Source organism: Grus americana, chromosome 22 (genome assembly GCF_028858705.1).
Source record: "Grus americana isolate bGruAme1 chromosome 22, bGruAme1.mat, whole genome shotgun sequence".
Taxonomy (NCBI): domain Eukaryota; kingdom Metazoa; phylum Chordata; class Aves; order Gruiformes; family Gruidae; genus Grus; species Grus americana.
In genome coordinates, this window is record NC_072873.1 from 654,039 (window position 1) to 671,926 (window position 17,888).

The following is a 17,888-nucleotide window of genomic DNA, read 5'->3' on the forward strand; positions in this document are numbered from 1 at the left end:
CCGCAAGAGGAACGGGCCCCCGTGATTGGCAGCCGGCGCGGCGGCGGGCGGGGCGGGTGGCGCGATTGTTCGCGCGCCCATTGGCGAGCGGCGCCGTCGGGTGGGTGGCTCGGCGGCGCGGATTGGCGGAAGGCGGCGGGTCGGCCCCTGTGATTGGCAGGCGGCGGCGGCGGGTGCGCGGCGGCCGCCGAGCGGTTTGTTTTGCTCGCGGCCCGGGCGGCCTGTGGCGGCGGCGGGGAGCGACCGGGACCGCCCGAGCCCCCTCCCACCACCCCCCCCGGGACCCGGAGCGCGGCCGCCGGAAGGAGACGGCGGCGGCGCGGGCCTGGGAATGTGGCGGCGGCTGTGAGCCCTCCCCCTCGGCCCGGCCGCCATGGAGCCGCGGCGGTGACAGCCCCGTACCTCAGCGCGCCGCCGCCCGCCGGGCGCGGGCCCGCCGCCCGCCGAGATGGGTGAGAGCCGCGGCGGGGGCTGGACGGGCGGGGGCGCCGCGCTGCCTCGGCGGGGCCCGGGGCCGCCTGACGGGCCTGCGGCGGAGGGGGCGGGCCGCGGAGGGGGCTCCCCGCCGCACCGCGGAGGTGGGCGGGGGACGGCGGGCCCCTGGGCCGGGCCGGGCCTTCCCGTGGGGGCCGCGGCCTGAGGGAGCTGAGCCGCAACCGGGTGCCTCGGCCGGGCCTCTCGGGGCTGCGGAGGGGGGATCGACCCGCGGCCTCGGCTCGGTCAGCGGCCTCCGGGGAGGGGGGTGATGTCGGTGTCGGACGGGTCCCGCTGCCCGCGGTGGCTTCGCTCCCCCGGGGTGGTTCCCTCGGTCAGTCGCGGGGCCATCGGCAGCGCGGAAACCACTTGCCATGGGCAAACGGTGTATTTTGGGGGTTTCTTTTAAATCTTAAAAAAGAAGAAGATTTGTGCTAGAAAGCGCGGGGAGCCCCGGGCATTCCGGCCCCGCTGCCGCACGCAGACACGCACGCTCCCGACTTCAGACTTTTACTAAAATTGGCCAGACAGAGTGACTGAGGATCAGCAGGTCAGGCTGCGGGCTTGGGGGAGGTTTTGCAGCCTCTGAGAATCAGGTTGCCTATTTTCGAGACGGAAATTCACGTGCTTCAACTTAATGGGGAAAATTTTTACTGCGGTATTAATTGCAGCTTGGGAGTCTATCAAAGTGGATTTTTCTCTATGAAGCTTCCATTGAATTCTCATTTGCCATCCTTAACCCAGACAGTAACACAAAAACAAGCAAGGGAGTTAGAGAAACTCTTTTTCAAGAGTTCTTCTCTTGGTATCAGAAGTTGCCGTGACGGAATTTGAATAATTAATTCTTTTGGACTCTATGTCCTGTACAAAGAACTGCTTGCGGAGGTATTTTTTGTGTTACCTAGTCCATTTTCAGTTTAAAGTGGAGTCTTGTGTACTAGAACTAAAAATTTAATTGCTCTAAACCAGAACTTACTCGTATGTGCATATTGGCAAGGGAATTACTACTGCTGTCCGAAGTGCGGAGTTGCATGGCTTTGTGGGCTACCACTTTACTGCTTCTTCCCTACAACTGAGTTTAGTTTTCTAAGACTGTCCTTCATTATTTAGTCTGTATGCATAATTAGTTCTTAATTTGTAAATTCATAAAGCATTGCAAATGTTGCTCAAAGCAAAAGTACAGCAACTTCATTTCCTTTGTACTCTGCTTTGATTTTGTAAATACAACAAATACATGCAGATCCATTGGTAGATTTGTCTTTTACAAAGAGGGGCATAGTATTATTCGGTCTGTATCCTCTCTAAAGGAACCTGCCAGATGATACATAAGGTTAAAATAGTTGAGAAGGAAGAAGTTGGATTTCCACGGAAGTGTTTTCCAGTGGCAATTGGATGCCCCTTTGTAAACACCTGAGCGCAAAATGAAAAAGTACAGTTTCATAGACCACTCCACCGCAGCATTGTACAGTTGTTCTGGAGAATCGTGGCACAGCCGCAAGCAGATGGCTCGTGATAGGAAAGATCTTACCTAAATTCATTAGGCAGTTGTGATCAAATAGTCTAAATAATGACGGATAACAGGCTATATCACACTCTGCTTTTCTTCCATCTTGTTTTTCGTTAACTACTCTGAAAGATGCCTGGGGTGGTTAAGAGCTTGGTATCGCTGTTTGTCCTGACTCCTTTGGTGCAGCTGAAGCTCACTGAGGGTGATTCTCTGGCCCTTGCAGAAGGGGCTACAGCTGAGGTTTATTTCCCTACAGAGAGCTCCTTGGCAGTGGTTAAAATACAGATACTTGCTTCCAATACCAAGAAATATGTATATATCTGGGAAGCGGAGGGGAGAGCAGTGTTTGGGCTGGATGGTGTGTGGCAGGCCCAGACGAAATGCTCACTGCAGGCCCAGCTGCATCGAGTCTTTCCCTCGATCTGCTCTTTTTTCCTGCCTGTGTCACTTCCTTCCCTTGGCTCACCCGCGTACCCAGAGCCCAGCTCCGAGCTCCCGGCTTTAGCGGCAGTGACACCCCCGTGCACTGGGGGGGGGGGGAGCAGGGCTGAGCCTGCAGGTTAGGACCAGCTTAAATCCCAAACTCTTTTTTAATATGTGGGAGGGAAGAGCTACCCCAAACAGATGCCCCATGGATCATGTTCGTAGAGAGGCTCTGATTTTTCTTTGAAGTCTACAAACCAGGTCACTTGTGATTTCCTAAAAATTGGGCAGAAGAGCGTTTTGTTACCACTGAGACCATCCGCAGTGAAGGATCCAAAATTAAACTTTTTCAAAAACTTTTCTCAGAGCTTTAACATAGACTCGGTTTGTCTGCCTCACTTGAGAAATTTACTCACTGCCCCTGGATCTGCTGATCACCTGGGCAAACAATCAACTTTGCTATTGGGGTGGTAGATAACAAACACACGCTTGTTTGTTGGCTTTTTTCTTTTTTAAACAAATGTGGCATCGTGTTTTCTATTATCATGCTATATAAAATAGCATCCTGGGTTATAGGGGTTTACAGACTTCCTGTTTTTACCAATGTGCAGATGCTTTTACTCTGTTTGAACTTCACGATTTTTTTTTCAAAACTGTTTCCATTTCTGCCACAGCAAATACACTAACTTGCTCAGACCTGTCTAATAAACCACCTATTAGCTGAAATAAATGCTTTATGCAGAGGAATAGCTTTCTCTGTGAGTAGCAGTTCCCTTTTATCGATGTTATAAAAATCCTTGAGTGTAGTTTTTAAAACATGAAAAGCATTTCCTGGACAACATCTTTCCCGCACAAAGCAGAACTGTGTTTCCCAGACCTACTGGAGACCTAGCAAAACAGGGTCTCTCAGTGCGCTTCAAGCATTGCCTAGTTTTCATTTGTAATAACTTCTGCATTGTGTGATTAATGTGATGCTGCTGCTCGTGCTTCTTTAAAGTCAATCTATGGAAATCCTCTCTTTTGATGGAAATAAAGTATTATTCATGCTTACTCAACACTAAATCCATCACAGTGTTATCCTAACTGGAAACATTTTTTTCCCTACACAAGCTCAGATCAATATTCGATGTTTATTTTATGTTTTAAAAAGATAAATACTCCATCATTTCCTACCTCACCAACATAGGGATGAATTACAGAATGTATGTTTTGGTACTAGGGAGACAATGGCTCAGTGTAAGACTATTAAAAAATATATAATCATCATCTAAGATTCAAATTCACCTGAAGTTGTTCCATCAGCCTTTGATAGTACAGTAAGTGTTCCTTTTTACATGGATGCAAGTAAGATTTCAGCGTTAGCACTTGTCTACAGAGGAAACTGAGTTTACAGCGAGCGAGGCACAGACCTTGCAGTGCCCTAACTGGGGTTTAGATGCTTGCCAGGTGCTGCCCTTAAGAGTTTAATGTCTTAGCGTATTGTAAATGCACAAGTCGCCTTAGCTAATAAATAAATTCACTCTGTAGCTGAGCTACAATCTTTATTAAGAGATGCATAGTTGGTTAGATGCGTGTCCTCTTTACCCACTTCCTTGTACAAATGAGAGGCTAAACCAGCAGGCTCTACACGCAGCCTGGGCTTTGGGATCAAACACCTGTAGCCTGCGATTACATCGTAAATGTTGATCCTTCTTTTCAAGTGATGTGCGAATTCTTATTCGTAGATGTATTCTTTGATTGACTTGATTTCTTGTCATGAGTGCCTAGTTATAAACTGCTTTCATAGCTGTTTTGCTTCTTGCCCAAAGGAACTCTGCCAAGACAAGCTCTTCTTCATCCTCCTGGTATCTGGCCAAACCCAAACTGCACTGTAGTGGAAAACTTGTATCCCAGCTCTTCGCAGCGTGTTTTGGGTGGTAGGCGCTCCAGGGATATGCCAGTCCATTTGTAATACTTTGTTGTGCAAAGTTACAGTCTTTGTCTGCCAGGTGATTCAAAGGCTATGCTGAATATCAAACAAGATTAGAGAATAAGAGTAAATTGGAGACACTCCAGTAAGGTAAAAGCTTAAACATTCAAATGTAAAGGTGGAAACAATTAAAAAAAAAAAAAAAAAAAAGTTGTGCTGTTAGCTACCTGGAACTCTAACTTCATTCACAAGTGTTTTTTCACATTTTCCTCCCACAAGGGGTTACTTAGTGCTGAGAGAGATCCTAGCAATTATTTCCTTTGGCTGATGTGCTTTTCAAAAAAGCAAGCTCTTGCTTTGGTTGTGTTACTTACACCCCTCGCTTCTTTTGCATGCAGTTGGAATTTCAAGGAGTACTCTCCCTTCTCCACTACCACAATGTAGTTATTGTCTCATTTGGCTTGTCTTGGACAGCAGAGATTTGGTGGGTTTTGATTTTGACTTCTTTAAAGTAACTTCATTTTCTCTGCTCTGTTTTCCATTTTTTAAGAGTCTTACTAATTAACACCTTCTGCTAATGCATTGGGACATTTCTTTCCCTTCCCCTCCATTGTCTGGCCTAGGCTTGATGTTTCTGTTTTTCTGGTAGCACATACTGAAGTCCATAGTGGAATTCTCTCTGCTGTAGTGTTTAATACTCTCAGAAAGCTAAAGCAGACCTTCTGGGCAGAAACTGTTGGTCGTACCAAAGATAATGTTACTTCTGTTCTGACTGGGACTTTTTAAAATGTTGCCCCCTTACAAATAAGTGTATTTTTCCCCCTTTTTGCTTCTAAATGTTGGTAGCATTCACTCCCTGTGAGCTTTAGAAGCTCTATGTGTCCCACATCTGTCATCTTTAAGCATTGCGAAAATCTAATTTGTTATTCAGACACTGAATAATTCTGCATAAAACTGTCCTGTTTTCTTTGCTTCTTTGAGAATCACTCGTGAACAAATACGTAACATGACATTGAAGAAACAAATAGCCCCAATGAGTCCCTTTTACAGAGAAATACAGATGCGAGACAGTCCGTCATTTAATGTACAGCAGCTGTTCCCAGGGCAACACTTCCAAATGTAAGCCGTTACCCACCCAAACCAGCGCCGTGAATTGAGAACGAGTGCGTAAGCTGTGCTGGATTTTTAAAATCAAGTTTCAGTTATTTAAAAATCAGTTATTTACAAATTAGCTTCAAAAATGCTTATTTCGATTCAAGCGCATCAAAGTGACATGTTTGTGGACTTTGGGAAGAAAGGAGGAATCCACCATAACAAGCACTGCACACCTGGTATGCTGGCATATGAGTAGGGTTGCGATAACGTCATCTATGCATCACTGGTTCACATCGCTTCCAAAAGATCCAATTGTCAAAAAAACAAAAGCTTTACTTCCAAAAGTGGTGGTCAAGTCCAGCTAGACTCTTTTAGAAAGGGCAGGTGGTTCTTCGGGGCATGTTCAGAGCTGATCTAACCACTACTTCAAATTTCATGCCTAAATTATGCCTCAGTATCAAGAAGGATTTAACTGGACGTATTATTTGCCAAGGAAACAACACTTTATACCTAAAAACTCTTGAGTCTTGATATGTGAGGCAACAGCCCAGCAATCCAGTAGGCGTGAGCGTGCCAATAGCAGATCCGCTGAGCGATAGCGTCGGATGCTGCTTTGTTACGTTGGTGGCACAGCGCCCAGGAGCAAAGCAGCTAGTGCAGTCCCGTTTTCGACCAAACTTCACGTGTCAACTTTTTCTGCCTTTTGCAGTATTGAGAAATTTAGGATTGTTATGTTTACAAAAGCACAGGACTCTTTTTTCAGTAGCTTTTAGACACCTTTATGCCAGCATCCATCACAGCCCATTCTCTCCTTTTTTTTTCCCCTCTAGACTTCATACAAAGTTCTGCTAAATAGCACTTCTCAAAACTAACAAACGATGGAAGATCGCTTTAAATTGGTTACATCAGGAATCTTAGTTTCAGAAAGTAATTTTCAGTCAGTAGTATGTATAAGAAAAATTTCAATGTGTGTTTTTTGTTTTCCTGAATTTGTAAGGAGTCTTGAATTGGACCTGCTGCATTATACTCTGCCAGCAGACAGTGTTCTTAATGCTGTGCGATTTGAATCTGTTCAGTAGATCTTGAAGTCTCATAAAATGGTTTGAACTTTGTTCCATCAGCTTGTTTTGAGGGAAGAGAGGAATGTGTTGGGGAAATCAGTGCAAGTGGATTTGTATTCAGAGATATTCTAAGATGACTCTTTGTCCAGATTTTCATTTTTCTTTCTACCGGCCGTGGTTTGTTCCGCTAGCAAGCGAGAATTCTAGTTAACAGGATATAAAATTGGAAAGAAGAGATTCTTACCAGGTTTTCCTTGGCAGAAGCACATCAGTTTGCCCTTCCTAAATGACCTATGATGATCTAGCAAATCTGTCCAAGTTGTACTGTTTGTTGTGAAGCTGTTTTAACAGAACTAGGAACTGGGGATATTTATTCTGAACCTTACTATGGCCAGATCCTTCTGTGACATTGGAGAAGTGACTTAAAATTTACCCATCTGTTTACTGCTTCATGATATTAGGTTAAGTTTGGGCTTTTTGTGACTAAATGAAATTGCAGGGTATTTGCAAAGATCCTAAAAAGGATTGTCTTTCTATGAGCCAGCAGAAAACAAGTGCAGAAGTGTTACAGTTGGTACTCACCCAGGCAACTTACTACTAAAATTCTTGTGCATCGCAGACGAACAAGAGGCCTTGAAGTCCATCATGAAGGACCTGGTAGCACTCCAGATGAGCCGACGTCACAGACTGACTGGCTATGATACCATGAAGAATAAAGACACTGCTCACTCCAACAAACAGGTAATAGGTACTTGGAATTCTTACCTGGAGGCAGAAGGGACAGAGCAGGTTGCCAGTGGGTCTGCTGCCCGTGTTCTGTCTTGTGCTTCCAACTGCGGAAGCATCACTGGTGGATTAGCTCCCTATTCTGGCTCAGGCTGTGTTGCCAACATAGTAGCTTTTATTTACTTACCTTTATGGACTAGGGAGGTTTTGATAATTTGCAGCATCTTAGTATACTGCCTTCCTCCCACGCATGTTTTTGATGGGGTTTGGTCTGTGTGGATTAGCTAAAAAGTTTACCAGATGGTTTTCTGGTTTCATGATCGTATTGCCATTTTTTTTAAATGAGATTATTTTTTTTTAAAGAAAAAACACAATGCCAGCAGTCCACCCCTCTTGGGCAGCCCTGCAATAACAAACCAGTGTGCCTCTGCAGTGGAAGAAAAAAAAATTCCGGTAAGAAAACTGGCTTTCTATTCAGTATTAGCAATTATAAATTAGGGGCATGTTTTCAAGTTGTGTGCAGTGACCTTTATGGAATCATTTAAGCAGGTGCGGGAGGCCAGGAAAGCTTTTCTTTACTGACTCTGTCATGATGTAGCAGTATGATGTACTTTTCATTGTAGTGGAAGTAATACTTAAATTCAGAGCAGGGAACTGAGAAGCGTAATGATGGAAAGGAAACAAGTATTTCTATTTCTCATGCAAAAGGAGGCCACTGCAGTTTAAAGCTGCATAAAGCGGTCTGTCGGATAATGAACTAATGCTGGTCTCATCTTCACATGATTCTGACTGCTTGGGAATACAGAATGAAGATCCAGATGAAAGTAGTCAAACTGAAGCTGATCCAAGAACAGTGAAGGGGATTGTCTGAAAGGACTGGCTTTAGTGAAACCGCAGTAAACCTTGCTTCAGTGAAAAAGGGAACAGCTATTTGCAGGTGTCTGAATAGAGGCAGCGTCCTTCACACAGAGGATTGTCTGGAGTTCCCCAGTCGTATGTCACACACAGAGAGGAATGAAACTAACCCTTACTTGGCGTATGGGGATTTTAAGTCTGTTTTCCAAAAGAAATACTTTTCCCAAGGTAATAAGTGGCAGGGTCAATACTTTAAAGTTTCTCTAGGTTTGTTCTACATTGCTAGAGACTTTTTTTTCATAGAGAGAACTATTGCATTGACTTTCTGGTAGAAAGAAAGGACAGAATAGTATCTATCACTCAGTCAGTGTATGCTGCATATCGTTTGAATGAAATGCTTGAATGCAAAAGCAACAATTTCAGTCAAGAATTCTTTGTCCATTACTGTCTTAAAAATTAAATCAAGTAGCTTACAGTTAGACTAACGTTAACAGGAGAAGTTGCCTATATTGGTAAAATAACTCTTTCCACTTACATCCTTATTACAGGCTTAAGCTTTTTGGAGCAGGCTTTAAAGTTCATGTCTGTCTTTTCCTTATGCTTTGTCTGCTCATAATCTACTTGTTCAGCTGGGATCTGGGATTTCCTCGAATGTGCTGGACAAATCCGTAGACGGAGTAGTACAAAATCCTTTCCAAATCACTTTGAAACGTAAATTCAGAGATGTCTTAAATCAAAATCTGTAATTGTTATTTATGATACTGCATCACAGACAGTCTCTTAGGACAGTTTATGTGACTTGCTTTGAAAAGTGGTTTATATAGGTGATAAGTTCACTGTTTTCAAAGGAAACAACGCTAGATGTTTAACTCCTCTAGGTTCTCTCTGAAATGTAAACACTAAGATCACTTTGAATACCTTCTCTTAGGTCTTGGAAAAATAGACACAAATGGCCAGTGTCTGATCCTTTTGGAAAAATCATCAGGAGATAGATGCCAAATTCCACCCCCCTTCCCTTTGTTACAAATTACAGGTTTGAAAACATGCGATGCCATTGAGAAGGATATTTTAGTTTGCTTAGGTACCAGCAAGTTAAAGAAAGCTTTCCAAAGAGCCCTGAGGATCTTTTAGTGTTGTCTAATTTTAATCAGCGAGAGCTTTGTCATTTAGCTGTTTCGTGACCTAAAACATATCTTGAGGTCAGAAACTTAATCTGAAAAATTACTTCAATTTAATCCAAACAATCCTGTTTCGTTCCCTTAGACTGGGCTACTTGGTTTAGCCTTCCTTCCCTGAAAATCCCTAATACAAAGGATCATTCCTCCATCCTTTGTGTCTAAGAAACAGCTATTTCATCAGTAGTTGGGTGGTGAACATATTTTCTATTTTATTATTCCTATGCGTTTTGTTGCATTTTTCCTTTACCGTTCAATTAGAATGAGTTCTTTAGAATTTGCTTCACTTTACTGTCATTCTAGGGTAAGTTCTTTCTCTTCCCACATCTGAGAAAACATCTCTGGTAAAATTCTGTGTAAATTACCCACCTGCAGATGATTGTTGCTCATTTGCCATGATAATTCTGTACCTACAGTACCGCTGCAGGAATACTGTGTACTCGCAGTGATTGCACGCGTCCCTTTGAACTGCATTCTTGACCACTAGGCCTGCCAGATACTTCCTCTAGCTAAAGAGCATTTCCTGGCCACATTTTTTTTGAAGTTCCTAGATGTATGATTGCCTATTGTCTAAGGCTTTCACAGATGGCTTAATCTATTCCAATCACATAAATTGTGCAGCAGAAATTATGGAACCTTATCAGAGCAGATTCTTCCCTTTTATTTTTATCTTTGTGACCTAAATTGGGATTTGAACTTCGATCTCCAGAGTTGAAAGTTCAGTGTGTTGACTCTTCCGTGCCACATAGCATCTTCTGGGTTTAGAGTGAAATGCGCAGGTTGCACGGTCAGTGCTTTTAACCATCTGCCAGATACGAATCACGACCCCTTTGCACTTTAAAAGATGACACGTAACTTGTTTGTAACTTCATAGCTTGAGTTTCAGGGGCTGCATTCTTGCAAAAGCAGAGATTTAGTTTGTGTCTTAAGAATAAGGAATGTAGCACATTCCCTGTATCTCTCTGTTTTTGCCTTAGAAGAAAACTTGCTTGCTCTGAGAATGCACAAAAAAATTAGCTTCAGTTCAGATCAATATGTTGTTGGACTCAATTTCAGATTTTTGCCATGCAGTGTTAATGATGGATTAATTTCCCTTAAAGTATATTTCAGTGTCCTCTGTTTAAGTGATGATTAATAAAAATTTTATCCTTTTCCTTCTCTTTCTCCTTCAGCAATTTCTCCATCCCTCACGATGCTGTGTTCACATATCAGCTGCTTGTTGTCCACAGTTCGCTTCAGCTTCCATGGAGAAAGTTATCAGACTTGGGTTCTGGTTGACCTTTTGAGCAGTTGATGCCTGCTGCAATCACAAATTGACCTGCTTTGTGTTTGGGCCTTAAAAATCATAAGGTTGTGTGTTATTATTTATGCCAGAGTTTCATTGTGAACTGACCGTTTGTTCTTTCTTCTGCAGAATGATGTAAGGATAAAGTTTGAACATAACGGTGAAAGACGGTAAGTCTGTCTTCACTACTTTGATTCTTTACTTAGTAGAATTATTTAGTCATTAGTAATTTAGGTTAAATGTTTTGTTGGCTTCACTTTCCTTGCTCCTGAATGAAAACCACACAGTAAAGGCAACAGCAAAATGGGTCAAACACAACTTGGTTATTTTTAAAAATCAGTGTGTCACACAACACGTTCCTTTTGATTTATTTTCATAATATCTATTTGTTAGTGAATCACAGTAATATTAAAAAAGCTGTCCAGCCTGAAATAAATTCAGCCTGATAGTCTTATTTCAGATATGTTCCCTATTTGTTTCATTTAACTAAAACCAAATGAAACGGATCAAATTAGTGTCATTCTTTTCTAGTTTCTCACTTTGTGATGACCTATCACTGTCCTACTGTGACTGAGCAACAGATACAGCAAGGGAAGATTTTTTTATTGGTCTAAAAGTTCCCTTGTTATTTCCTCTGATACTTGGTTTTGAGACACTTTCTTTTACAAAAAAACCAGAATTAACCGAATTAGCATTTTTGGTGTTTACAGTATTGTTTCCAGTAGGTAGAATTGCTTAGACATTTCAAAGCAGGTCTCAAAAAGCCCCTCACCATCTACTTGAGAGGAACTCTTGATACTCTTACAGCTGTTCAGTGGCCCTGTGAATGTACAGGAAGGCTCTGAGCTTCTTTGCAGCCTCTTTGAGGCTGCTCTTGAGCTCTCGCTGAGGGGGAAAAAGGGATCTTGATGTTATGGTCCATTTTTTTGGTTTTGGTTCTTTTTTTTTTTAAGAACCGAATTGGATTGTAAGCATGAATTTATACACTACTCTTCACAGACATCCTGAGAATCCTTTGGTTTCTTCCATCCCAGACAGTACTTTCAACATGTAGTAGTTTCATGGTTTCAGGATAAAATGCAAATTTAATGTTGATAGTACAACAGTGCAAGTTGTATGTAGTGATCCTAATAGCCTGTTAGTAGCAAAGGTTACTGACTGAGCTGCTTAAGCTCCTCCTTTGTCAAATTTAGGGATTTTTGTTAAAACACAAAAGCAGAGGCATTCTTTGTTGGTAAAGCAGGCAGTAGAGAATAATTCACAAAAATCTTCCTCAAAAATCAAACTGTTTCATTCACTGAAGTCCTACATGGTGAATTCTGTCACTAAAAAAACCCTGACTTTTGGTGCTCAAGGAGAAATTTTAAAAGTAATCGTAGCTGGGATCTACTGCCACCTTTGTCAGCCAGATCTTCTCAGCACTCTGCTGTGTCAAAGGCATTGTGTGGGCTACAGCAGAGCCACTGTGCCGCCTGTCACAACTTCTGGCGATACTGTGTTAGGACAAGGTAACTCAGAAGCAAAATCTTGTCACCGCAGTCGTATCATCTTGCATGTCTTCTGCCTGAGTACATTTAAGATGGCACAGAGCTCAGGGGAGAAGAAAGGGTTTTTTTCTGAAGTAACATTAAAATGAAAAGGTTGATTGTGTGTTAGTCTAATTATGCAGTTACGCTTGCCTGAATTCCCCATTCCCAAAGTGGTATGCAGTTACAGACAGCAAGCTTGCACTGAGAATGTAAGTGTGTGTGCTTGGTTTCAGAGGAGCTGCCAGATCTAACCACAAATATTTAAGGTGGTCAGGCAGGAATGGGCTCCTTAAACCCTCCAGTCCATGATTTTGTGTTAGAAGAGTGCACAAAGTTTTTAAACTAATAGAATTTGTGGCACCTGAGAACAGCTCTGCTTTTTAATGCATTGAGTGTAGAATGGAAGCCTTTATAAGGGACTTCAGTTCAACTGAGAGCTAAATTAGGTTTGTATGGTGCCAGAGGACTATAATTTCATGGATGGGTTTCTTAGTAATATGTAGAAAATGTTATTGTGGGCTGCTTTTTAACAAGGACAATTATTTCTAAATAGCTGAATGTTGTAGGTCTGGTAGCAAGATGAACCCTTCCTGGGAAGGGGCTAAGGAAGCCAACTAACACCAGAGCTATTTAAAACAAAATCTGCATATCATGAAAGGATACTGAGTGCTGGTGAAGCAGCCTGGATGGATGTTTTGGAAACAGCCTTCTGTCCAAAGCATGGGTTCAGCGAGAGCTCGTGTGAGCTTCCCCAGAGGTGATTCAGGGTTTCACTGAGCTGAAAGAGTTGCCCCTGCGAGCAAGATAGGTCTTGAGTTTCTGTGGTCCATTCAGATCTTCCTGTTTCTTCCTGATGGCAAAATTGTTACGTGATGCTAAGGATCAAGCTTTTTGTGGCAGTATTTCAGCTATGCCAAAGCAGAGTTGTTTCAAGTTGCAGCAGTGGGGTAAGCAGCTATCAAAGTGGTCTAACAGTTTTCAGAACAATGGTGGCTGGCTGCTCTGCCCCAGAGCTGTTTGTTTAACTTGCTGGTAGTGGAGACACAGTGTGGTCTCATGGCCCATGGAAGCAGATGGTGAGAAGCCTGGTTGCAGGAGCCCGAAGGCAGGAACAACCAACCATCTGGGCCTTGAGCAGCAGAGAGATGAAAAGTGGGTTTCTGAGCAGTAGACGTCCTTGGTTTGCTGGAATAGTGAGTTGTAAACTATATTCCACTAAAATAAACAGTTTTAGATGCTGTGCTGGAACTTCATAGTACTACTTTGCCTAAAGCATTAGAGTTTCTATTCCAAGGTAGGCAGAACAGTAATAAAAACCCAACAAAGAAAACTACGCTGTCATTTTCTGAAAAGCATGCATGTGCCACAGGATTCCGCAGAGTTCCCTAGGATGGCTGCGCCCATTGGCATTTTGGATTTCTTGAAGCCGTTTGTGTATGTAAGTCTAAAACTCCTGCCATTCAACTGACGAGGAAATGGCTGCGTGCTAGAATGAGGGGTTTAGTGTGCCACGAGGGCTGGGCTCAGGGACAATGATCAGAAGAGTTTACATCTGCACATCTTTTGTGTGTCAGTCAGTTGGTGAAGGTGCCCAGAGGTGCATTGCATAGGAAGAATACTCGTGAGGGAAGAAGCATGAGAGTATAAGACTGATCTGCCATATATGAATATTCTGTTTTATGTGAATATTCTGAATTACTGGAAGTCAGCTGTGCCACTGCTATTACAGCTGAAGTAGTATTTAAGTTTTAATCTATTAGGCCTCTAATTAAAAAAAAAAAAAAGCAATTTATTTAAAGCAAGCCATGAGTGAGAAACAGTTGCACAGTTACAGTTAGATTTGACTTCAACTCTTGAGAAAAAGCCTGTGTTGCACAGGATGTAAAGGATAACTGCTGAGACAGTGGGTCTGTGATTCAGATGTTTGAGTTGAGCACGCAGAGGGCTAACGCGGAGATAACATCACAGGCCACCTTTGGGAAAGAGGGTTTTCAGATTCCTGTGTGTCCTCCTGCTGATGTCTTCCCTCAGGAGCTCAGGACTAACTTTGCTGTGGGAATGTTTGTTGAAGCCTTTCAACTGGAACGCGTTTTGGAAATGTTTAGGGAGTGAGTTTTGAGTTCAGATATTGGAGTACTTAAACCAAATACTTTTTTTGTTCTTTGGGCCTTCTGCAGCTTTTAATTCAGCTCTCACTGAATGTATTTGTTTGTGTTTTGTGCCCGAGGCAGTATTCTTTAAGCCAAAAGTGCATAGGAGATTTGTATCCTGTTGTGTGGAAGAAATTTATTCAGTAAAGGATACGTTTCTACCCGGCGACAAAGACATTCTATTTGAAAACTTCAGTTGAATATGCCATTTGGACGAATCATTTGGAAATGGACCAGAGATCAAGAATTCCTTGCTAAAATAATTAATATCAGTTCAAATTAGAAAGGTTCACTACCTGCTTGAGGGTGAAGGGAGAACATTCAAATGTGTTTTTAATGGTTCAGCCATCTAATTTGATTGCATTGTCAAGTATATCTCTGAATTCAATCAGTGATTCTCTTTTGTTCCAGAATTATCCCATTTGTCCGTCCCGTGCGCTATGAAGACGTGCAACAGAAAGTGAAAACAGCCTTTGGCCAGCCGCTGGACCTCCACTACATGAACAATGAGGTACAGAGTGTTGTAGCAGCGCTCAGAACATGTAACACTCTCTCTGGATGACACCTCCTTTTCCCATCCCAAATTCTGTACCCTTAAATTTAATTTTCAGTTCTTCCCTCTAATATGAACCATAGTTGAATCACTCTGGTCCAGAGGAAGACATGCTGACACTGGCAAAGCATCACAGTGATGTGTGTACTGTACAAACATCAGCATCTTGCTTCCTTATACTCGTATTGTTTGGGAGACTCTCTTGGGGAAGTAAAAAACGGTATTTGAAGTATTTTCACTGTTGAAAGCAACTATTGCGGGCCAATATATATACTGTCTGAGGACTGCAGGCAGTCCCAGAGTCACAACTTCAGCTGCCTGAAGTCAGAGTCAGTATTGTTTGTGTTTGCCTGCTGACCAGCAGCAGCCATCTAGCCATTTGTAACACATTTACCTCCTGCTGGCTTCAACACTTCTGCTTATTGCCCAGCTATTAGGTGAACAAGGGGAGTTAGAGAACAGGGAACATGGGGAGCAGCATTTGTCTCTGAGGAACTGGGTAGTCCCTGTTAATAATCGAAAGAATTTTGTTGGCTTTCTCCCTCTGGACACCCTGGCTTTTCCTTGGTGTTTTTTTTTTTTTTTTTGTGGTGTTGCCCTGCCACCGTTCGGGACTGCATCCCTAATGAGAGAGATGCAAAACCCTATTCACCAGTAGGAGCTGGACAACAATGAAAGGGGTTCTTCTGTGTTAATAACATTCACGTTTCAAGATGTGAGTAGGCTGTAGAATAGAGGATATCTGAGCATAATTTCATGGGGTCTTGCTAGCAAGTTTTAAATTCTTCTTTGATTCCCTCTTTCAAAGTCTTAATCTTCTTCTTACAAGTCTCTCTCTGAAACCCAATTTTCACTCGATCGTTAGATCTGGATTCATAAGTATTCTGAGACAGTGTTCCCATCAGGGAGTCAGGGGCCTGTCTCTGACTTGTTCTTTGCAAACAAGTTCAGGTAGCAATTAATGTTTTTGTGGATGGTGCTTTAGAGAAATTTGCATAGGGTCAGCCATTTCTCTGATGGTGTGGGAGGAAAACAATGTTAAAAAGGACAGTAAGACAGTATTGTAATGAAAATTTGTGGAATAACTGAGCAATCGGAAGCCTATCTTATATTCTGATATTTTTTTTCTTTTTTCCCCTAATGTTTGTTTAAATACCTGTTGTGGAAGTAGACTTATTCTTTCTGTCTTTTCTAACAAATTTTTTCCTGTTCTTTATTTTGCAGCTATCTATTCCTTTGAAAAATCAAGATGACCTGGATAAAGCAGTAGATCTCTTAGACCGAAGCTCTAATGTGAAAAGCCTTAGAATATTATTGCTGTCTCAGGACAGAAACCATGTAGGTAACAACTTCTGTAACTGCAGCAAAATTAAGGTTTTTACCCTTAAGTCTCTGAAACATGATGGTAGCCTTATCTGAGAGTAACAGCATTAAGTAAAATCAGTCTTCACAGACACAAATGCATATGTTTATCCTCTTTGCTTTGGCTTAGCTATAGGTATCTCTCTCTCTCTCTTTTTTTTTTTTTCCCCCCCCCCTAGCTTCAGCCACTGTTCAGGGAGTAAAACGTTGCAGCTTTTTAAGCACTAATATGAAAGCCATTTTATATCAAGTACAAAATGATTGTATTCAGAAAACACTTAATGAGTTTGGTTCGCAGAGAACTTTTTTTACCTTTGATTAATAGCACACTGTTGAAAATGCATGTAATTATCTTGCCTTGAAGAAAGCACAGGTTGTCCTTGAAGACAAGCTGTCAGCACTTTTTTTCCCTAGATGAGAAGCCTAAGGACAGATCCCAGTGATTTTTCAGTTCTGTAGCTTAATGCATTGAATCTAGCCTTACTCTGTAGAAGCTAAGTTGCTTTTAGCTAATAATGGTGTATTCACACCTAAAATGAATTTAATTGTGTCTTGGTTCACTTTTCTATACCACCGGTGGCTGTGGCAGTGAGTGTCAATGTAGCTTGCACTTTTCAGCAGAAAAGATCATAACATGAGAAGCAAGTTTTTAAGTCAAGCTCCCAAAACTGCCCATTCTGGATGGTGAATTGAACTGCGAGCTGAAGGCGGCAAAAAGAATTCAGAAGTTCCCTTATTCCTGATCTGTGACTGGAGAACTTTGCTCACTCAACCAATGTCTTTTTTTTCTTTTCAGAATTAAGGTTATACAGCTTTTCAAGCCAAAGACATAGCTTAAATATCTGATTTGCAAATTACCAAATTCTCCTGAAGAGTGTGACACAAAAAGCTACTCTGTCTGGAAAGCCCTGTTGGTAGAAGCTTGTTGATCTTGAATATTCATCAATATTCAAGTTCTGCAGGCTGTGAGCTCAAACTCTTGAAATAATCACACCTGTAATTCTTGGAACTGTGAGGAGAACTTAAATACGCTCCTCACTATTTTTGATAATCTGTGTTAACAGAAATACAAAGACCTTCAGGAGTGCTAACAGCCCCTTCCCAAATGACTGGAAGCCAAAAGCTGGAAAGGTGTAGGAGGGGACGATGCTGTTTCTTGTCCTGTGCCCTTTCCCTACGCGTTCGTTACTGGCTGTTCTGAAGACAATACTTGGCAAGAAGGCCTTTGGTCTGACCTAGCGTAGTCAGACTTTGTTCTGTGTTGTCAGGAAACAGTCTGTAAAAGGTGGCCTCAACTTTTGGTATAACGCAGTAAAACAATCCTCTTTTACAGCCCTCTCTTAATTTCAGTGTCTTCAAACTGCAAACCAGATGTTAAATGATATTATCTAAACTTTACATAAGCCGCCTACAGTAAACAGTAAATCTCATCCCTACACCAGCCAGTACTGTGGTGTTGTCCTTTTATTAGCTGTTTTTTCCTCTTTTGCTCAAAGCAGAAACAAACAGCGAAGTCTTCAGTAAGTGCCACTGTTTCCCCCCTCTCCTCCGACTTCCTCTTCAGCTCTGAGTTGCCTGAGAGGAGAGCCCTACATGTGATAAAGCAAAAGCCCACAAGTCTGAAGGAGGTTTCTTGGCTGCATGATCTCATCCCACTGAGGGAGCGGGAAGCATTATTTTTCCTGAAGTACAGGATGCAGATTTTGTTTTGGTTGTGCTCTTTTCTTTTTCTGGGGATGGAAAGGTAATGCCGTGACTTTGGCACAAATATGTATATAAAACAA

At 42.4% G+C, this 17,888-nt stretch overlaps 1 protein-coding gene across 2 annotated transcripts in view; it reads left to right on the forward strand.

Annotated features, from left to right (window-relative positions):
* The first annotated feature begins 165 nt into the window (after positions 1-165).
* The window catches only part of MAP3K3 (mitogen-activated protein kinase kinase kinase 3), a 40,544-nt gene continuing 22,821 nt past the window's right edge, over positions 166-17,888 (forward strand). For both annotated transcript variants that reach the window (XM_054801249.1, XM_054801250.1), the window contains exons 1-6: positions 166-452; positions 7,089-7,210; positions 7,559-7,648; positions 10,640-10,680; positions 14,601-14,700; positions 15,967-16,080. In XM_054801249.1, the coding sequence (XP_054657224.1) occupies positions 449-452; positions 7,089-7,210; positions 7,559-7,648; positions 10,640-10,680; positions 14,601-14,700; positions 15,967-16,080 (471 nt within the window). In that variant the 5' untranslated portion in view covers positions 166-448. The remainder of the gene's footprint in view (positions 453-7,088; positions 7,211-7,558; positions 7,649-10,639; positions 10,681-14,600; positions 14,701-15,966; positions 16,081-17,888) is intronic.